This window comes from Hemiscyllium ocellatum, chromosome 3, assembly GCF_020745735.1.
Source record: "Hemiscyllium ocellatum isolate sHemOce1 chromosome 3, sHemOce1.pat.X.cur, whole genome shotgun sequence".
NCBI lineage: Eukaryota > Metazoa > Chordata > Chondrichthyes > Orectolobiformes > Hemiscylliidae > Hemiscyllium > Hemiscyllium ocellatum.
In genome coordinates, this window is record NC_083403.1 from 46,779,515 (window position 1) to 46,802,146 (window position 22,632).

General features: G+C 40.4%; 1 protein-coding gene across 14 annotated transcripts in view; it reads right to left on the bottom strand.

The window, feature by feature from the left end:
* Nucleotides 1-22,632, bottom strand: part of eya4 (EYA transcriptional coactivator and phosphatase 4) — a 545,404-nt gene that overhangs the window by 25,368 nt on the left and 497,404 nt on the right. For all 14 annotated transcript variants that reach the window (XM_060849772.1, XM_060849764.1, XM_060849776.1 and 11 more), the window contains 4 exons: nucleotides 10,451-10,509; nucleotides 10,205-10,365; nucleotides 7,676-7,790; nucleotides 3,504-3,625 (listed from right to left, as the gene is read on the bottom strand). In XM_060849772.1, the coding sequence (XP_060705755.1) occupies nucleotides 3,504-3,625; nucleotides 7,676-7,790; nucleotides 10,205-10,365; nucleotides 10,451-10,509 (457 nt within the window). The remainder of the gene's footprint in view (nucleotides 1-3,503; nucleotides 3,626-7,675; nucleotides 7,791-10,204; nucleotides 10,366-10,450; nucleotides 10,510-22,632) is intronic.

Here is a 22,632-nt window from a genome sequence, read left to right on the forward strand (position 1 = left end):
ATCGTGTGCAATTCTGGTCTCCATCCTATCAGAAAGATGTTGTGAAACTTGAAAGGGTTCAGAAAAGATTTACAAGGATGCTGCCAAGGTTGGTGGATTTGAGCTATAAGGAGAGGCTGAATAGGCTGTGGCTGTTTTCCCTGGAGCATTGGAGGTTGAGGGATGACCTTATAGAGGTTTACAAAATTATGAGGAGCATGGATAAGATAAATAGACAAAGTCTTTTCCCTGGGGTCAGGGAGTCCAGAACTAGAAAGCATAGGTTTAAGGTGAGAGGGGAAAGAGATAAAAGAGACTTAAGGGGCAACTTTTTCACACACAGAGTGGTATGTGTATGGAATGAGCTGCCAGAGTGCAACATTTAAAATGCATTTGGATGGGTATATGAATAAGAAGGGTTTGGAGATATATGGGCTGGGAACTGGCAGGTGGGACTAGATTGGGTTGGGATATCCGATTGGCATGGACGGGTTGGACCGAAGGATCTGTTTCCATATTGTACATCTGTATGACTCTATAACTCTAAGAGTGGCTCAGGGTATCATGGAGGGAATGGTCCCTGTGGAATGTTTAGACTGGAGGAGAAGATGTGTTCAGTGATGGTATCTTACTGGAGATGGCAGAATGGTGGAGGATGATCCTTTAAATATGAAGGTTGGTGGTGGGAACAAGTGGAATTATCCTTAACTCTGGGAAAGAGGAGAAGGGATGACGGCGGGTATGTGGGGAATGAATCAGATAGGATGGTAGTATAATTGGAATAGTTGCAACATTAAAGGGGTAACTGGGAGCATGGAATGGAGTCTTTACAGGAAGCAGGGTGTGAGGACGCTGAGATAGCTGTAGGAGTCAGTGGATTTGAAATGAATACTAATTAGTGGCAAACAGCCCTTCTTTAACAAAATACTAACAGTAAATAATGCAACTGGGCATAATTATTTCTGCTTTAAAACAAACCCCATTCAACTAATTTTAAATAAATAACAATTTTCAAATACAGTCAATAAGGGCAACGCGGTGGCTCAGTGGTTAGCACTGCTGCCTCATAGCGTCAGGGACTCAGGTTCAATTCCCATCTTGGGTGACTGTCTGTGTGGAGTTTGCACATTCTCTCTGTGTCTGCATGGGGTTCCTTTGGTTTCTCAGGTTTCCTCCCACAGTCCAAAAATGTGAGGTCAGGTGAATTGGCCAAGCTAAATTGCACATAGTGTTAGGTGCATTAGTTAGGGATAAATATGGGGAATGGATATGGGTGGGTTACTCTTCGGAGGGTTGGTGTGGACTTGTTGGGCTGAAGGGAGTGTTTCCATACTGGAGTGAATCTAACCTAATATCTGAAAAAAAACGCTTATTTTTTCAAGGACGTGACCAGCATTTATTGCCTATCCCTAGTTTCTCTTGAGGAGATGGTTCATGCTGCTTTCTTGAACCATTGCAGTCTTGTTTGAGGATTTTGATCCAGTGATAGTGAAGGAATGGCAATCTAGCTCCAAGACAAGTTGGTGTGGCTCAGAGGGGTATAATGGTAGTATTCCCATGCATGGGCTGTAGATGTCCTTCCAGGTGGTGGAGGTTGCAGGTTTGGAAGGACCCTCAGTGAGTTGCTGCAGTACATTTTATAGGTAGTATACACTGCTGCCACTGTGATGTAACGAGTAAATGTTTGAGGTGGTGGATGGGGTGCCAATCAAGCTGATTGCTTTGTTCTGAATGATGTCTGAACTTGCTGAAATTGTTGGTGCTGGCCATGCCGGGCAACTGGAATGTATTCCATCTCAATTTGTGCCTTCTGGGCAGGCTTTAAGGAATCAAGAGGTGAGTTACTTGCCACAGAATCCCGAGCATCTGACTAGGTCTTTAGATCCACTGTATTTTTATAGCTGGTCCAGCTAGTTTCTTGTCAATGGAAACCTCTAAGTCACTACTCTTGACCTTATGATGGGGGACAGGTTATTCAGGGAGCAGCAGAAGATAGGCCTAGGACACTATCCTGAGGAATTCCTGTAGGGGCGATGTCCTGGAGCTGAGATGACTGACCTCCAACAACTATCTTCCTTAGTACCAAGTTTGACTCTAAATAGCTTTCCCTTTATTCTAGATTTGCTAGGGCATCCTTCATATCAGACTCAGCCAAGTGTTGTCAAATGCAGAAACTCTCAGCTCAACCCTGGGGCCAGCTGTTTAGATTGAAGTTGCCATGAGACCAGACGCTGACTGCTTCAAGCTGAACCCAAGCTGAGAATCATTGAATAAGTATCATTGAGTAAGCACTGTTTGATGGCACTGCTGATGAGACATCCCGTCACTTCATTGATGGTCAAGCGTAGGTTGATTATTTGATTAGGTGGATTTGTGGACACAACATATCTAGAAACTATTTCACATTGCTGGATAGATGTCAGTTACTGTAGCTGAAATGGATTGGCAATGGATATGGTTGACTCTGGAGCACAAGTCTTCAATTTATTGCTGGAATATTTTCAGGGCTCATTGTCTTTGCAGCATCCACAGCCTCCAGCTATTTTTCAATAGCAGATGGTTAAAGAGTAGCATCTGGGATGCCTGGGACTTCTAGAGGATGTAAAAATGGATTATTGATTCAGCAGTTCTGGCTGAAGCTGGTGGTAAATGTTTCTTATGTGCTGGACTGCCCCATCATTGTGGATGGGGATACTTGTGGAGCCTCCACTTCAATTTTAGAATTTTAACCATTAAACATCATTCATGACTGGATGTGGCAGGAGAGCAGAACTGAGATCTGATCTGTTGATTGTGGGATCACTTACTTGACCATCTACCTCTATCTTTTGAATGCTGCTTCTGCTGTTTGGCATGTGAGTAGTCCTGAGTTGTAGCTTCACCAGGTTAACACCTGATTATTAGATAAGCCTGATGCTGTTTCAACGAACAATGAGTTCTATGGGGATTTCTTTAGTGCAGTGTCTTACGCACTGGGTGGCCTGAGTTCCTGAGTGAACTTGAGGGCCCATGCTTGGAAAGAGTATGGCAGCATAGTGGTGAACATCATGGCAGCAATAATTATTTTGGATAAAAGGATAGTGTTGACAAAGGATTGGTGATACTGGCAATCAAAAGGTGATTGGTTAATGGTGTATTTGCTGTCTGTCCTACTCTGCCTTCTAATGGGTTCCCACGATGCCTCCAATGTATCTTGGGAATTGGTTATTCTGTTTAAGGAAGATAACACTCCTCTACTTTAATGGAGTTCACTACCACCCATTCCCCTGAACTTTCATTGGAGGAATGCGCTCATCGATTTACAGAAAGCTACTAAGCTACTAATAAAGTTAAATTAAACACAATATTAAAAAGTCTTTACTAAATGATTAATTGCTCTATGGATAGGGTATTCTTGCCTAGATACTGACCAAATAAATGTCGGTTGTGGTAACCAAAATATATCATTATGTTCTATTACATGCCCTAATCTCAAATATAGTTCAGTGATTATAATATAACAAGATATTCTGATAGATCCTTACCTATTTTGGTTGCACTGTATATATTTTCAATAGGGAAAACACCACCTAAGCTATACAATAGGACTTTGGCAAGTGCTGGCACAAGTTGCGTCGTAGTTACCAAAACATTAACACAGTTACTCCTGCAACACACAAAAGAGACAAAAACAAAATGAGTAATCTTCCTTGTCACATGAAAGAGTATTAATTGTTGATGTATTAACTGTCAGTTTGTCTCACTTGGCAGAGTTGCTTTTAGGTTCGGGTCTCAGTAGAGCACACAATACGTTGTTACACTTCAATGCAGTTCTAACGAAATGCTGTATTGTTGAAGCAATCATTATTTGAGTGAAACTTTAGACTTAGACTCAGAATTACATCATCGTTACAGGGTAGGAGGCAGCCACTCAGCCCATTTGTATCTGCAATCTGCCTTTAGCTGTTTAGGTTGATGTAAAATATCTACAGTACTTTTTGAGGTAACATGGCAGATTTCTCAGCTTCTGAGCTAACATTTCTCCCTCAACCAAGGCCATCAAAAATAACAGATAAATCTGCTATTATTTTAATTTATTATTTGTAGGACCATGGTATTTTTTAAAGTTATTCTTGTGATGCAGGTTACACAGAAAAGGTGCATTATGGCCTAAACTTAGTTATATTCAAGCCTTTTCTATTGACCTGTAAATACCAATTTGTATAGAGAAAAGACCTCATGCAAGTTGCAGTTCTTGCAGCATCTGATTCATACTTCTGTCAAGTACCTGCTCTCTGTCAGTGTGCTTCAAGTGTTTCAAATCTGATTGGCTCATGACAGAGCTGCATACATTATGGATGGAAAATCAGTAACATAATTTCCAAGATGTAAAAGAAAATAGTTTGGCCTTTCACTAATTGGAAATCCATAGTGAGAAACAGAATCATTTCAGTTAATTTGCATCAAAACTTCATCACTTAGTATATGAACTTTAGTCAGGACTGGACTTTAAGTTGTGTTGGCTCAACGGAATGGAATTAAAGATGTTACAAACATTACAATATCATATCAAAATCATAACAGAGCTGGTTTGCCAAATGGAAGCATTCATTACTCTGCATCAGGAGGTTATGGCTTTGAGCTTATAATATGAAGTGACACTCCAGTGAAATACTGAAGGAGCGCTGCATTATTAGAGGTGCTGTCTTTTGTATGTGATGTTGAATAGATATTCTGTCTGTTTTCTCTGCAATGGTGTGGATGAGCAGAGGGATCTTGGTGTCCATGTACACAGATCTCTGAAAGTTGCCACCCAGGTAAATAGTGCTGTGAAGAAGGCATATGGTGTACTGGGCTTTATTGGTAGAGGAATTGAGTTCCGGAGTCCTGAGGTCATGTTACAGTTGTATAAGACTCTGGTGCGGCCTCATCTGGAGTATTGTGTGCAGTTTTGGTCGCCATACTATAGGAAGGATGTGGAGGCATTCCAACGAGTGCAGAGGAGGTTTACCAGGATGTTGCCTGGCATGGTAGGAAGATCGTATGAGGAAAGGCTGAGGCACTTGGGGCTGTTCTCATTGGAGAAAAGAAGGTTTAGGGGAGATTTGATAGAGGTGTACAAGATGATTAGGGGTTTAGATAGGGAGAACCTTTTTCCGCTAATGAAGTCAGCTGTTACTAGGGGACACAGCTTTAAATTAAGGGATGGTAGGTATGGGACAGATGTTAGGGGTAGATTCTTTACTCAGGAGTTTGTGAGTTCATGGAATGCCCTGCCAGTAGCAGTGGTGGACTCTCCCTCTTTATGGTCATTTAAGCGGGCATTGGATAAGCATATGGAGGTTATTGGGCTAGTGTAGGTTAGGTAGGCTTCGGTCGGCGCAACATCGAGGGCCGAAGGGCCTGTACTGCGCTGTATTTTTCTATGTTCTATGGTTCATGAAGGCAGCTGACTATTACCATCTCCAGTGCAGTAGCAATGGACAATAATCACTTGCCTATCCAGTAGCACCCACGCCTCATTAAAAAAGTTATAAATTGTTTAAGGTCTTACGGTATTCTCTCAGAAGAATAGAGTGTGCTCCTGATGCCTGAAACACATTCCTTCCTCAACCAACCACACCCTCAAGAAACAAATGAACAGGCCATTCATTTTGCAGAATAGCTAGTGTGTTTTGTTGCATAGCTACAATGAACGGCAGCAATGTGTACCATCTCAGCAATGTAGCAGCTCACCAAGGATCCTTTGATAGCACCTTCCAAACCCACTACTCAAGAAATTAGTCAGCAGATGTATGGCAACCCCATCAGCTGCAAGACTCCGTTCCAAGTCACATAACATCCTAATTAAGAACAACACTGTCCCTAACGACATTAAGTTAAAAATCACACAACATCAGGTTATAGTCCAACAGGTTTAATTGGAAGCACACTAGCTTTCGGAGTGTCGTTCCTTCATTAGGTGATAGTGGGACGACACTTTAGGTGGTATCGACGCTCCGAAAGCTAGTGTGCTTCCAATTAAACCTGTTGGACTATAACCTGGTGTTGTGTGATTTTTAACTTTGTACACCCCAGTCCAACACCGGCATCTCCAAATCTTAACGACACTGGGCTTTTATTTTCCTGAAGTGGTAAAACTTTGGTTAGACCGCACTTGGAATACTGCGTCCAGTTCTGGTCGCCCTATTATAGGAAAGATGTGGATGCTTTGGAGAGGGTTCAGAGGAGGTTTACCAGGATGCTGCCTGGACTGGAGGGCTTATCTTATGAAGAGAGGTTGACTGAGCTCGGACTTTTTTCATTGGAGAAAAGGAGGAGGAGAGGGGATCTAATTGAGGTATACAAGATAATGAGAGGCATAGATAGAGTCGATAGCCAGAGACTATTTCGCAGGGCAGAAATGACTAACACGAGGGGTCCTAGTTTTAAGCTGGTTGGAGGCAAGTATAGAGGGGATGTCAGAGACGGGTTCTTTACACAGGGAGTTGTGAGAGCATGGAATGCGTTGCCAGCAGCAGTTGTGGAAGCAAGGTCATTGGGGACATTTAAGAGACTACTGGACATGCATATGGTGCCAGAAATTTGAGGGTGCATACATGAGGATCAATGGTCGGCACAACATCGTGGGCTGAAGGGCCTGTTCTGTGTTGTACTGTTCTATGTTCTACCACTAGCTTCTCAAAGACAATTACATCCAAGAAGTAATGATGAAAATCTATCCAGGGATGATCAGGAGGATTGCATCCCATAACAGAGGCTATCTGTTTGGCTGACTATTAATTTAACTGAAAGGAAACGTGGACCAGCTTTGTTACATGCATGTTATTTTCTCGGATTCTTTTTCCTCCGTTAGTATGGATGTGTGATCTTTCATGTTTGACCTTAGTTGATTATGGCTAGCAATCTTCCTTGCCTGATCTGTTTGCATTGTAGTTATGTAACTATTGCCTCCAATATCCTATCATATGGGAATATTTAAAATTAAAATCATAAAACATTAAATATATGTATATATAAATATAAAATAAAGTAAAAATAAAAAAAGTTAAAAATATTTAAAATATGTTTTTATATTAAGCCTACTTTTAAATTTATATTCATTAATGGGAATGACAGCATCACTGGCTAGGCCAGTATTTATTGCCCATCCCTAATGGCCAGAAGGCAGTTAAGAGTTAACCACATTGCTGTGGGTCTGGAGTCAAATGTAGACTAGATCAGGTTAGGATGGTAGATTTCTGGACATGAATGAACCAGGTGCGTTTTCCCAACAATTGACAATGGCTTCATGATCATCACTTGACTCTTAATTCCAGATTTTTAACTGAATTTAAATTCCACCATCTGCCATTGGTGGGATTTGAACCCAGGACCGCAGAACATGACCTGGGTCTCTGGACTAACAGTCTAACAATAATAACACTAGTACGTTGCTTCTCTCATTAGTCTCCCTCTTGATCTTCATCCAGGCAATTAATGACCTCAATGCAATTCACACGTAATTTATTGGAACACGTTGAAAATGTGAGAATGCTGTTACTCATTTTCATAGGTAAAACGATGATTGACAGTGTAAATCATTATTTTGCCCTGAACACGAAGCAATGATGTGACTGTGTTCTTGAAGTTTCAGGAATGAGTGACAGTTACACTTGTGTCAGAGTGTCCTGATTTAAACAGTATTGCTGATGAGTTATTAAACAGTAAATCTTACCTGGAGCTGATGATTGACAATGATTTAAGTGCATTTGACAGCCATGAGTCTGTCAGAGCCTCAACCTCAGCCCTTAACTGAAGCCAAGCATCTCTTTTTGCTGGACCAAGAAGCCCTAAAATAAAATGCAAGAAAATACACTTAGAAATACAGTGCGATCTCTTCCAGAAGGAAAAGTTGAGGACAGCAGAAAGTTTGATCTCGGTGTATTTGGGTGACAGATGTCACAGGCTAGTTACAGACAGTATATGTGAGAATTACACAACACAGATAAAGTTAAAAATCACACAACACCAGGTTATAGTCCAACAGGTTTAATTGGAAGCACACTAGCTTTCGGAGCGACGCTCCTTCATCAGGTGGTAGTGGAGGGCTCGATCATAACACAGAATTTATAGCAAAAATTTACAGTGTGATGTAACTGAAATTACATCAACTGTAAATTTTTGCTATAAATTCTGTGTTACGATCGAGCTCTCCACTATCACCTGATGAAGGAATGTCACTCCGAAAGCTAGTGTGCTTCCGATTAAACCTGTTGGACTATAACCTGGTGTTGTGTGATTTTTAACTTTGTACACCCCAGTCCAACACCGGCATCTCCAAATCATGACAGCACAGATAAGCGTGGGACACCTCAACAGCAGAGACATAGGGGCAGTTACAAGTCACGGCATATTTGTTTAATACTCTGAGCGTCTTTATTTCCCAAGTCAGCACCAGCAGTGAGATCTAGGAGAACATATGTGAAAATCATCCACATGGTAACAATGATTTTCTCTCCTTTCATTTTCTAATGAACTTGGAAGCTTGATACCTGGGTTAATTTGACCAGTTTAAGAGACCTAAAGTTCAGCTAAAACTTATTTAGAATACTCTATTCTATAATGTAGTGGAAATTTAAAGTAATTTTTCAAAAACAATGATCACTTTCTGCTTTTGTTTATAATTCCGATGAATTACTGATGCTACATTGTGTGAATGGTGAGTGATCACATTAAGAAGGTGATAATATAACTGGGGGTACTGGGGTACAGTTAGCTCACCTCTGTAAAATCTCTGCCTCAAGCCAACTATATACCTTTGGAACATTCAATTCCTCAATGTCCATAACAATTGTGGAGTATGCCAGGAACCTGAATAAATGCAGGTGGTTCCATATTTGATGTGAATTATATCATAGCAATGCAGTGCAGCCTGAATTGTGAAAATGATATGAAAGGGGAGCATTTGTTGCTTTTATTGTTTCCGCTCATCATCGTTAGCACCAAAATACCCTTCCTCTCTCTTTCAGTGGGAAAGTACATAATCGGTGGCCTACAGAATCCAAAATGTAGAATCTGCAACTCCCAAACTGAATGAGTGATATTCCTGCCATACAAGGAAATGATGTAAGTGGAGTACAAAAGTGTCCTCATTATCCTCTCTCCCAACACAAATTCTACAACTTGCTTCAACTCTTTTTCTGACGAGTGCTGTGTAAGTAAGTGAAGAACTGAAAATAAAGTTGCCTACAGTTTGAGCCACGTAGCAAGAGGCTGTGCTCGTCATTCACCAATCAAGGAACAGTAGTAACCCATTCAGCCCTGCCATTCAATATGATCATGGCTGATTGACTACTTCAATGATTTTTTTTATCCCCTCCATCCCATAACTTGTATGTTATTGGTAATCAGAAATATTTTAATCGCTGTATTAAACATATTCAAAAACTGAGCTTCCACAGCCCTCGGTGGTAGAGAATTCCAAACGTTCTCAACCCTCTGAGTACAACACATTCTCCTCATCTCAGATGCAATGGCATTCCCCTTATTTTTAAATTATGGCACCAGTTTGACACTTTTCAACCGGGGCACATCTTATTGGTATCTACTTTGTCTATCTCTTTCAGTATTTTGTAAGTCATTATTGTTATTATTAACATTATCAATCTATTGTTAATTTAAAAAATGAAGAATGCTGCTTTCAACTATTTAACGTAGCTTATTTGTGGTCAAATGTTCATCAGTGCAAGACATTCATCTCAAATCACATGATTGAAAGGGAAGATGAACCATTATGCAAAAAGAAATGGCTACCTTTTAAAATGCTTTGCCCCATCAGCTTCAACAAAATGTCCTTACGGTTTCAGCTACTTCTTAACACTACAACTCTTTGCTGAACTTTGTCCCTAATTTTGACAAATCCCATAAATTATCCCTATTCCTTTAAATTTCACTTAGATTGACAAACATTCTTCCTGCAGTTTGTTCTAAACAGAAAGATCTTCATTAACAGGGCATAGATTTGAATTTTGCATAAGTTTGTTAGCCAGTGTGCTAAGTAATAGTGGAATTTTGACTGTAGGATGTTTTGAGTGACAAGGGTTTGGAACAGGTTGACAAGTTGGCCACGAGTGACAGTTTCCTTTTAATGGCACCAAACTGGATGACTGAATGATGTTCATTCAGAAAGTAGCAGATCATTCAATTGCTGGTCAAGGAGCTGTGAGCAACCCAAATTGATCATAGAAAAGAAAATCTGACTTACCTCCTATATTGTTTTTGTAAGTGTTATATAATTCTTTTACACGCCTATAACGGAAGGCTAGTTTTCTCATCCAATCAACACCTCCCCGCACACCAGTTGCTAAGCAGAGGTTTGCGCTGGTGGCAGCTGCGTGAAAACCATCTGTTGCAAAGCTGTAGGTACTGCAAATAGAGCAACCGACATATGTTTATCATTTTAGCATCCTTTCTCTTGCCTTATTAATTTGTTGTAAGACAAAATTGTTACCTTAAATCCTGTCCATTGTCATCAGAGGAGACATCATCTATATGTACTTGATCACATTCCTGTTAAAAGATAATGAAATTACCAAAATGCAAAATGACTTCTCCATTATTGAAAAATTAAATTACAATTTTAAGTGCAATTAATGTTGAGTAAATCTCAGTCTCTTTGTTTTCAAAGAGACTGTGGAACAATCATATACAGCATGTTACAATGTGTAAAATGCTTGGTCAAGAATGATTAAATGATGAACTTTTGTAATGGGATATATTTAGTAAATACAAGAAAGATGTTCCTCACTCTCCATGGGAGTAGTATCAGCTGATTCAAGGGAGGCGAATGTTGTTACTCTGTTCAAGAAGGTGAATGGGAAAATCCCTGGGAATTACAGACCAGTCAGTCTTACGTCTGTGGTAAGCAAGGTATTGGAAAAAATACTGAGAGATAGGATTTATGACTATACAGAAAAACATTGTTTGATTAAAAATAAGAGAAAGTGAGGACTGCAGATGCTGGAGACCAGAGTCGAGAGTGTGGTGCTGGAAAGACACAGTAGGACAGGCAGCATCCAGTTGAAATGTTCCCCTCCCACTCTGCCAGGGACATGCAAGTGCTGGGCCTCTTCCATTGCCAAATCCTTACCACCTGGCGCCTGCAGGAAGAATGCCTCATCTTCCATCTGCAACCAGAGGGGATTAATGTGGATTTCACCAGTTTCCTCACTTCCCCTCCCCCCACCTTATCCCAGTCCCAAGCCTCCAATGTGGCATCGCCCTCTTGACCTGTCCATCATCTTTCCCATCTATTTGCTCCACCCTCCTCCCATCACCTTCTCCCCCACCTTCATCTACCTATCGCATTCCCAGCTACCTTGCCCCCAACCCCACCCCACTCCCAGTTATCTCTCAGCCCGAAATGTCAATTCTCCTGCTCCCCAGATGCTGCCTGACCTGCTGTGTTTTTCCAGCACCACACTCTCAACTTTGATTAAAGAGGGTCAGCATGGCTTTGTGAGGGGGAGGTCATGGTTCACAAACCTTATCAAGGATGTGACAAGACAAGTTGACGAAGGTCAAGCAGTGGATGCTGTGTACATGGATTTCAGTAAGGAATTTGATAAGGTTCGCCATGATACGCTTATTCAGAAAATTAGGAGGTATGGGATACAGGGAAATTTGGCTGTCTGGATACAGATTTAGCTAGCCAAAAGAAGACAGGGAGTGATAGTGGATGGAAAGTATTCCGCCTGGAGGTCAGTGATCAGTGGTGTCCTGCAGGGATCTATTCTTGGGCCTCTGCTCTTGTTTTTTATATAAGGGACCTTGCTGAAGAAGTGAAAGGGTGGATTAATAAATTTGCTGATGACACAAAGGTTGGCGGTATTGTAAACAGTGTTAAGGGCTGCTGCAGGCTACAAAATGACAGTGACAGGATGCAGAGCTTGGCTGAGGAGTGGCAGATGGAGTTCAACCTGGATAAATGCAAAGAGATTAATTTTGGAAGGTCGAATTTGAATGCTGAATACAAAGTTACAGACAGGATTCGTGACAATGTGGAGGAACAGCGGGATCTTGGGGATCATGTACATAGATCCCTCAATGTTGCCACGCAAGTGGATAGCGTTGTTAAGAAGGCATACGGTGTTTTGGCTTTCATTAACAGAGGGATTGAGTTTCAGAGTCACAAGGTTTTGGTGCAACTCTACAAAACCCTGGTTAGACCACACTTGGAATATTGTGTCCAGTTCTGATCGCCTCATTATAGGAAGGATGCTTTAGGGAGGGAGCAGAGGAGATTTACCAGGATGTTGCCTGGATTGGAGGGCTTGCCTTATGAAGAGAGTTTGAGTGAGCTCAGACTTTTCACACTGGAGAGAAGAAGGAAGAGAGGTGACTTGATAGAGGCATACAAGGTATTGAGAGGCATAGATACAGTGGATAGTCAGAGACTTTTCCCCAAGGTAGAAATGGCTGTCACGAGGGTTCATAATTTTAAGGAAATTGGAGGAAGGTTTAGGGGAGATGTCAGAGTTCAGTTCTTTACACAAAGTGTAAAGTGGTGGGTGCGTGGAATGCACTGCCAGTGGTGGTAGTAGAGTCAGAGACATTAGGGACATTTAAGCGATTGTTGGACAAGCACATGGATGGCAGTAAATTGAGGGGCATGTAGGTTAGGTTCATCTTGGATTAAGATAAATAATTGGCGTAACATCGTAGGCCAAAGGGCCTGTACTGTGCTGTACTGTTCCATGTTCTGTGTTCTGAATTCATGAGTGTTGCTTGCAGTAAAGGTATCACACAAACATTGTGCTGCTTGCCCATTTAAATGATTGTACTGTGCAGCCGGTGCTAAACATGGCATTGAGTGGCTGTCTGTAAGAGCAGGAAGTGCAAACTATGAGAGTTAAAGCAAGCTTGCGCTATTCAAACCCAGCGCACAGCTCTTAAAGGGGAGGTGCATTAGGCTGGTCAGGTGCTCTGTGCTCCTCAAAGAGTGATTTTGACATGGCACACACAACAATTAAAGCCAAGAATGTCTATCAATTACAATTATATCCAACATTTGAAGTCTCACTTCAACCACTTAGCACTGCTGCAAATCTCATACTAACATCTCACAGCTCGTACATGCTGTCATTTATTCAAGTATGACGGCCACATCACCTGAATATACTGAAATACTTAAGACCCTCTTGCACAACTTGGTGGCACATAGCTGGAGGCAGGAACATTCATTTGGTTGGGTACAGTTCTTCAACCAAACTTATACATTGATGGAAGCAGTAGTGTTGTAATCATCGGAGTGGCTATGTCTGAGCTCATTGCAGTTGATGGCTCCCTTGTACATAAATCCCTTTTCAAATACTACCTCCTTCACCACATTCTCATCCCAGACCCTCTCCTGATTGTCAAGTTGCAGATGTTGTAGGCAAGCACCTCTTGCTTTCTTCTTATCCCTCATCACAAGTGTTCCCTTGTGACAGTCTCCTTTTTGATATCCAAAAACTGCCGCCCAGCCGGGAATATCAAGAGGAGGAAGACAGTGATGAAACAGGCACTTACGTGTTCAGTGTCACCAACTCAGATATTGACCTTTTTTGTGCACTTTGGAGGATAGCTAGAATTGGTATATGGTCACCTCTTGGGTTTGATGGCTACTGATCAGGGTAGCAAAGATACTAATTCACTGGAGAGCAAGATTGTATATGAATCCTGCTGCAGATATTTGCTTGATCATGCAAGGATAACCAGAGTGGCTGTGCTAGAATTAAATCAACACTGCAGACTGACTGATGGCACAATACATCTACCCTAAATACTTCTGGTGGGTGCTCCCATGTGAGTGCAATGACACCCGCAAAGAAATGGTGTTTGTTGCTATGGAGGGAAATTTTGCAGTCAATATATCTAAAGTTAAAGTTTTAAAGAAAGATGAAACAAAACTAAGGATAAAAATGTTGAATTTATAATTGCACAATGGTAGTTACTGACTAATCAAACTTGCTTTGCTTTCATTGTTGAATCTGGTGTTGAAATTGCTCTAGTGGTTCAGTCAGCTTATTCCTTTAATGCTAATTTAGTTTCAATGATCTCTATTGTTGATAATAGATAGAATACTGGTTAATTAAAGTGATTCATTTGTCAATTTCCCCATTTCAAATGAGAGCAAATACGACTAAGAATTGTTAAATGAAGCAATATTTGTTAGGACATTTGGATTTTCATTGTTTGTATCATGTAGCAATATTCAAATCAGTAGGTGGCAGCATTGATTCACTTATCATAATCACCGGTTGCTTCACATTCATTTTTAAGCACATGGTGAAAATGAAATTATAATTATTTAATTCCTAACTTTACTAAAATAAAATTTTATAATGTACTTGATGTGTGTGGTACTACACTTTTATAAAATTTTCAGTAAAGCAGTTGATAACATAGTTAATTGCACAACATGCAGCCAGCAGAACAGAATTGCTAAGAACTATATTGTACTTTTCAATGCTCTGAAAGCATGGATTCTAGCTTATAGGCTGAATCTGATAGAAGCAACATCCAGTCTATCTCCATCAGCTTGCATTCACATAACCTTCTATAATGCAGTGAAGTGTCTCAAAATATCTTGAATTTCTTTTTGCATAGCTTACAATTGATTCCTATTCTTTGCCCTCCATGTTAAAAACATTAAAAGAAAATGTAAACTACCTACATTATACAACGAGAGATGATTTATGTGGTCATGTGGATGTAATAGTCATCCTGCCAGGTCAAGATGAATTTTCATTGTTCATTTGCATTGCTGTTGTTATTTAATGGGACTTTATAAACTGGAGTACCATAAATAACCCCTTGAAAGGGAGGACAAAGAAACTAAAGATATTAATGATGGTGGATAGTTATGAGAAGCTTGCAAAAGTTGAGTGCTAACATCACTACCATGACTAATAAAACAGCATTGGTTTGGAACAGTGTACGGCTGTTCTCCAAACAAAAAGGTCCATCAACAAATCATTTTAATTTCTCAATCAAACTAAACGCCTGCTGCTGTGTGACCTCAAACCTTAAGAGCTGTATATCTTTCATATGGACCTAATAATTTACTGCATATGAAAATGACCTCAGCACAGCTGAATCAATGAATGTTCTCCACATATAAATGAGTAGAGATTAGAGTAACATTCCTGTATCGAGTAGCCAAATATGATGAGGTTAAGCAAATATAGTCCTCAGTGTCAAATAACTGAATATATAAGATATATGAATAATGACTTATTTAATTTTTTTTGTTCAAAATTATAGTCAATGAAGAAATCATTAAAAACACATGAAGGAGAAAGGGTAAACTGTTCCAAATGCTGAACCCCATAAGCAAAATTAATGTCAATCATGTGATCAAATGTCACTAATGTAACACAACAAAAGTAACGTTTCATTGTAACACTCACCAATACTGCTAACGTTATTTCCAGCTCCCTCATTAACACAGAAACCACATGAAACCTGACTATTGACGCTTTTTGTATCTTTCCCAATTGAAAATTTTATGGCGCAGGGATCTACTGTATTAAGTTGGAACACCATATAACACATGCGTAAGAGTTGACAGAGGGGGAGGAATAGATTGATGGAGAGAGTTGGATTTCAGGTCAGGTTGGGTATACAGAGACCCTGCTAATCGTGAGTTGAGGGAATTCTATAAGTGCATCATGGTAGCTCTTAGAAACAGCCTACAAGTCATATTGTTTTTGTAAGAGACTACTTCAATAAAAGTGGAGTACAGCTTCATTTGGCAATTTGCAATAACAGTGACCATTTAACAATATCATAATTTGTTTCACTGTCTGGACTTTGGGAGTATGCACCACAGGAGATTTCTTTAACACAGTCAAGGTTGTGAGGAAGCCAAAAGTCTGTGCCTAAAGCAGGCTGGGCAGTGCTCCCGACTGAAGCAGCCTTCAATTAAAAGACCAACAATGTAGGTCAAACCAGAACCTACAGAAACCTAAAACAACCAGAGGTTACTGTCAGTATCTTAACAGCAATGAAAGACAAACGGTTAAGTTAATCGAACGTTAAAAAAAGAAAGAATACCTTGTTATAAAATACAAAACCGAATTTGAAAAAAAATTCCAAACTGTCACACCTTCATAAAATCCTTTTCTACTGGAAAATATGTGACACAGATATGAAAATGGAAACATTGACTATTTCCACACTTCCAATGCCCCATATAGGCACATGTCAGGGAATCAATGGTACAATGTTCCTGCTCTAACTCTAGTGTACATTTAAAAAAAAATGCAGAGGACATGTGTAGGTTCGTGGATTGGATAAAGAAATTGGTACATATAATGCATTTGAGAAAAGGAAACAAACAATGGCAGCTGATACCCATGGAACAGTAGAATAGAACGTGGCGAAACACTGGATTGGATACGGTGGAACTAAGAGAATCATGAGTGTTAAATTTCTGTGAGGTTTCTTTCTGTTGCATCAATAGAAGAGCCAAGTATTGGGGAGTGTAAATAACATGGTGGCTTTAAGTGGCTCTTCCACTGAAATGAGAGCAGATGAGTGGGAGATTCCCATGGAAATTCAAACATTAGGGTGCAAATATACAAACAAATATGGAAATAATGGAGGCACTCAGCAAGGTCTGGCAACATCTGCGAAGTGAGAAACAGAGTCTTTAGTCACGTCAACTGGACTTGAAACATTAACAGTTTTTCTCTCTCTACAGATGCTGCCAGACCTGTGGAGTTTCTCCAGCTTTCTTTCTGTTTGTTTCAGATTTCCAGAATCCACAATATTTCACTTTTATGCAAACATACAAATCCTTGAGATTTGATGAAGCCATGGAAATATCTGGCCGCAAATTACAAGATCACAATAGGAGATGACAAACTTATATTAAGCAATTGTGAGATCTTAGTTCGATTAAATGCAAGTTTGATGCTTGACTATAGAAATTGTATGAAAGCCACAGGCAGCATCCAAGACTAGATCTGTCAAGTTACGAGAAGAGGCTTGACATTTTATGAGGATTTCCACTGGAGCAAAGGATGTGAAAAGGAAACCGAATAGAGGTTTTAAAAGTTATGTACAGCCTTGAAAAACTATTTCCTCTGGTCACGAAAATGTAATAATCAATTTAAAATGACATTATGTGACTGAGGAGGGGAGGTTTGAAGATTTTTTTACGGAGGTAATTGTCATGCATTATCTGGAATTTCCACATAGAGGTCATTAAAATAGACACTGATGTGTCATTTAAGAAAAGAAATATTTTAAGCAGAGTGAATTACAATGGTGTGGGGAGCTCTCAGAATTGTGGGATTTTTTTGAATTGGTCCGTACTGGTGCTTTTATTATTATTGCATCAGACTTTTACTCTGCCTGATAAATCACTTTCAGTACAGCATCTGAACTTTTATCAATTTTTAAGTTAGAAAGGATTTTAATAGGAACTTCACAGTAAATTTCATTTGAAGATCAATCTGCTGGTTAGATAATTTTTTTTGCCAAATCATGAATAAAGTCATGTGTCAACTCACCACAAAATACTGAGGTTACATTATAATTCTCATTACTTTTGTTAAGACATTGAACATAACTACAAACCCATAAGTAAACAACCCCGATATTTAACTCTAACTGTAACGTGATAACTAAAGACACAATAAAATCTGTAACTCTACTCTGTGCTTGAATAAACCTTTTATATCAAAACCTGCAACATTTGTTCTGAACAAAACTCATGTGCACAAAGATACTTGATAACACATTATTTATAGCTACTTGATTAACAAAAAAAAATGCATAAATTAGTAGCCTCCACCTCAAAAGTGGTTTGCAAGCTTTTCAGTATTAAGGCACACTTCGCTGAGACAAAACTTTGACGACACGCCTACTGTTTTCATATTGCATGCATGGTATCGGAAGTCTGTGCATGAGTAGCTCTGAAGATTTGTTCAATCTATAGGGGTGTCAGGCATCAGCAGATATTCCTTTCAATAATAGACACTGAGATTCTGGAAGAGAACTCTCATTTCATCTCTGAAATCAGTTTTTTTCCCCCTCTCGTCAGCTCCCTCACACCCGGTCTTGAAGATGTGGTCTTGAATGTATGTTGTTTAGGATACAGTCAGTACTGATGCTACTGAGCTATTCTTGGTGATACATGCTGAATAGTCTCATCCAGAGAATATTCTTTGCACTTGATACCCCAGTAACATGTAGGCATACTGAATCAGCAGCTGAGGGTGTCAGAGGACACGTGTGGGCTGGGTGGATGGCTGTTGGTGGTAATTAGCAGGAAGTTGCTCTGCCCATGTTTGCTTAACCTGATACCATGAGGGTACAATGCTGAGTACTCCTATGATAATTCCTTCCCAACTGCATAAAACTATGCTGTCATCTCAGGTGGTTCTGTTCTGCTAGTGACAAAATTCAGTTGGAGGAATTTTCTGCTGATTAAGGACTGAACGTCAGACAAGCAATTTGAAGATTTTGCAAAAGTAGCAGGCTTGGGAGAGTTGGTGAGGCAGAGCTGGGTATTGTTGGCAAACTGACTGTGTCTTTTCACATGATGTTGTCAAGAGGCAGCACATAGATAAGATATATGAAGATCCATGGCTGGGTGCTTTGAGGACACCAAAAGAATTACTGTGGAATTGGGAAAAGAAATGACATTGTGGCTATTGTTGGGTAGATAGGAGGTGAGTGGAGTCTCATCCAGTTTGATAACTGTGGACAGGTATAAGACCAACTGAGTCAAAGCTGCAAATGGATCAAAAAGGTGTGAGACTATTTACCATTGCCACAATTACACAGGATTATACCATCGGTGACCTTGTTAAGAGTCCTTTTCATCACTGTGGTAGACAGAAAGGATTCAATCCAGCAATGGTGGGCACAATTTTGAGAGATGGTAACAGCATATTCAAGGACTTTCTGAAGAAGGGCGTGTTAGAGGTGAAACCATTGTTTATAAGGACAAAGAGGTAAAGTTTATTTCCATTTTTGATGAAAAGAATGATGCTGGCAAATTTGGAGGAGAGGGAAACACTACCTGGGAAAAGCCGATTCACCTCATCAACTATCACCATCTGGCAGGAGTCCATGGTCATTATTCAGCTGAACATAAAAATATTAACAAATTTATATCTACACGGGGAAGTGATCGGATGCATTTTGAAATGTACTATTTCCTCTGGAAATGATTATCTTCACTCTTCTGGGCCTTTGGCATCTTTAGTGGGGCTGGAACACACAGCCACGTTTGATGGAATTCTCAAGGGTAAACTGGCAAGAACCCACAAACTCCCCAGTTCAATATGCCCTGAAGAAGCACCTGCTCAGTCCCCTTCCTCCCTGGAGTGAGAGGTAGAGACCTGGCGAGTTGGAAACCTGCAGCTTCTCAACAACAGCTCCCTCTGTGATCCTGCTGCTGCGATTTACATCAAATTTCCAGAACACATCTGTATTTGAAATCTCATTGTTGGGAACTGTGGATAAAACCTTCTTCCATCCAAACTTTTCAGCCGGAATTCTGCATCGTCATACACCAAACCTTAATACTACAACATGCAATGACAAATGCAGAACAACCTACATTAAAATTAGTCCTGACAGCAATTAGTTATAATTAGTTTTCCTTTTCTCATGTTTAAGATGGATTTAAAAAGTGCTGGCATAGATTGTTGCTAAGGCTAAACTTTGTCCATCATTGGAAATGAGGAGGAGGAGGAGGAGGTAACATTCTGTTGAGCAGAAAATGTTTTGCAGATTTCTCGGATTAAAAGGAGATTTGAAAATTTAGAGCTTTCTTCGCTAGAGCTGAGAATGTTAAAGATTGACCTAATGAAAGTATTTATAGCTACTGAAAGGGTATAATATTTAAAGAAGTTACAATGAATCTACAGGCTGGTGAGGTGATAGGAGTAGGATTTTGAATTTAGGATAGACAAATATAGAAAGGACTTAAAAGAATTCTTTAAACAAAAGGTGATTAGGAATGTAGAAGTCTTCACCACAAACTGCTACTGAATCAAGCCCATAAATGTTAGTCAGGTAGTTGCTTGAAAATGAATAAGCTGCAAATGTGTTGCTGGTCAAAGCACAGCAGGTTAGGCAGCATCTCAGGAATAGAGAATTCGACGTTTCGAGCATAAGCCCTTCATCAGGAAAATGAATAAGCTTAAGGCAAAAGGAATTGATTAGGCCAGACCATACATGCAAAGAGAAGGAGTGGCAGAAACCTATTAATATGTATTTTGTGATACATTTCTTTGATATGTACTACAGTGTGAACACGGTATCTTCTTGTGAAGTAAAGGATGAACTATATTTTCACCCTAACAATATCAGCATGCATGTATAGAACTATTTAACATTGAGGTAAAAACAATGACTGCAGATGCTGGAAACCAGATTCTGGATCAGTGGTGCTGGAAGAGCACAGCAGTTCAGGCAGCATCCAACAAGCAGCAAAATCGACGTTTCGGGCAAAAGCCCTTCATCAGGAATAAAGGCAGTGAGCCTGAAGCATGGAGAGATAAGCTAGGGGAGGGTGGGGGTGGGGAGAGAGTAGCATAGAGTACAATGGGTGAGTGGGGGAGGGGATGAAGGTGATAGGTCAGGGAGGAGAGGGTGGAGTGGATAGGTGGAAAAGGAGCTAGGCATGTCAGACAAGTCCGGACAAGTCATGGGGACAGTGCTGAGCTGGAAGTTAGAAACTAGGATGAGGTGGGGGAAGGGGAAATGAGGAAACTGTTGAAGTCCACATTGATGCCCTGGGGTTGAAGTGTCCCGAGGTGGAAGATGAGGCGTTCTTCCTCCAGGAGTCGGGTGGTGAGGGAACGGCGGTGAAGGAGGACATTGATATCAGATGACATGGACTGGGACCCAAATCTGCAGGATCCAGAAGTATCTTTTCTTGTCATCTTTTGTAGATAGTATTGTTAATAAGGGTTGATGTTCATTGAGATAGATGTGAACTATCCACCATCAGGAAACCAGAACTGATAGTCCAGAACTAGAGAGCATAGATTTAGGGTGAGAGGGGCAAGATTTAAAAGAGATCTAAGGGCAACTTTTTCACATAGAGGGTGGTGCGTATATGGAATGAGCTGCCAGAGGAAGTGGTGTAGGCTGGAACAATTACAATATTTAAAAGGCATCTGGATGGATACATGAACAGGAAGGGCTTAGAGGGATATGGGCCAAATGCTGGCAAATTGGACTGGATTAATTTAGGATATCTGGTCGGCATGGACGAATTGAACCAAAGGATTTGTTTCCGTGCGGTATAGCTCTATGACTTGATAACTGGACTCACTGTTTAAAAATAAGAACTGTCTATTTAAGACAGAGATGAGGAGAACTTTTTTCTCACAAAGGGTTGTGGGTCTTTCACATGCCTCCTCAAAAGGGGGTGGAAACAGAGTCTATGAAAAGTTTTATAGCAGAGGCATGTAGCTCCTTGATAAGTAAGGGAGTTATTGGGAGAAGCATTTATGTGGAAATTTCAGCTCAACCTTGATCATATTGAATGGCACTGCAGGCTTGAGGGGCCACGTGGGCTTTTTTTGTTCCTAATTAATGTATTCATATGTTGGACACGGTGGGGGGGGGGGGGCAGGTATATCCATTCTTTCAGTTTCAATACCATGGTTAAGCCTTATTTTCTCCATCTTCAGTAGGTATCCCAGAAAGAGCAAGAGGCAGATCTGGGCTACCATTCATTACGCCATTCCAGATCAGCATTGTACTTTATTAAACAGAGATGCCCATGCAATTCTGAACCTTCTTTATTCATCAGCTGCATCAGAAATTGAAGTTGACTCTGGAATAACTTCGCGGAAGCTGGTATCCCGTCACCAAGCTAAGCTTTATTTACACAAGGAGAGTCCTTGACACTGATCCAGCTCACTCAGAGCCAGCTCTTAGAGTGAACAGGATGGTCTGACAGTCCTGTTCTTATCTGTCAGCTAGGGCTCCCTGACTGGACCAGATTAACTGCCCCAGAGAACTCATATTCTATGAGGTCCACTTGCCGGACTTTGTTACAGTCACTACAGATTCACTCCCTGTGACCGAGTCTTCAATGTCCCGAAGATCACTGGAGGATATTTCTGCAGAAGACTACAGATATTTCAGTTCTCTTTGATGAAAGGCTAGAAGGAACAGGAATAGGATGTACCAAGGATGATGATGGTCTGCCACAGGACAATGTTCTAGACTTTAATTTGCTCTTTCAGAAATGAGTAGAAGAGAATGATATTATCACAATGGCAGATGATCCATTGGATGAAGAGGCTCCTTGATCTTGCCATACTCTAACTATAGTGGAAAATCTCACCTACTACTTTTGAGAAGCCTCACCTTTTCATTGATCAAAGTAAGGAAATGGTGAATTTACATAGTTATTCCACTCAGCTGGGAAGACATGGAACAACCACAGCTAGCAGCCAGCAAAAAGCTATCCAGGACAAATGTCAGCTGATGTTTGCAATCGAATGGCATTGTCAAGAAGACAGGTAAAGACATGGGGTTTCTATCAGTAACTAAGCAGAGGTTCATCCAGCAGAGTTTCTAGAACTGATGAGTATCTTTGGAAAAGTTAACAATGAGCAGTAAATGAAACTTGGCATATTAAAATGAGGCATGAGTGTGGAGAGTCTA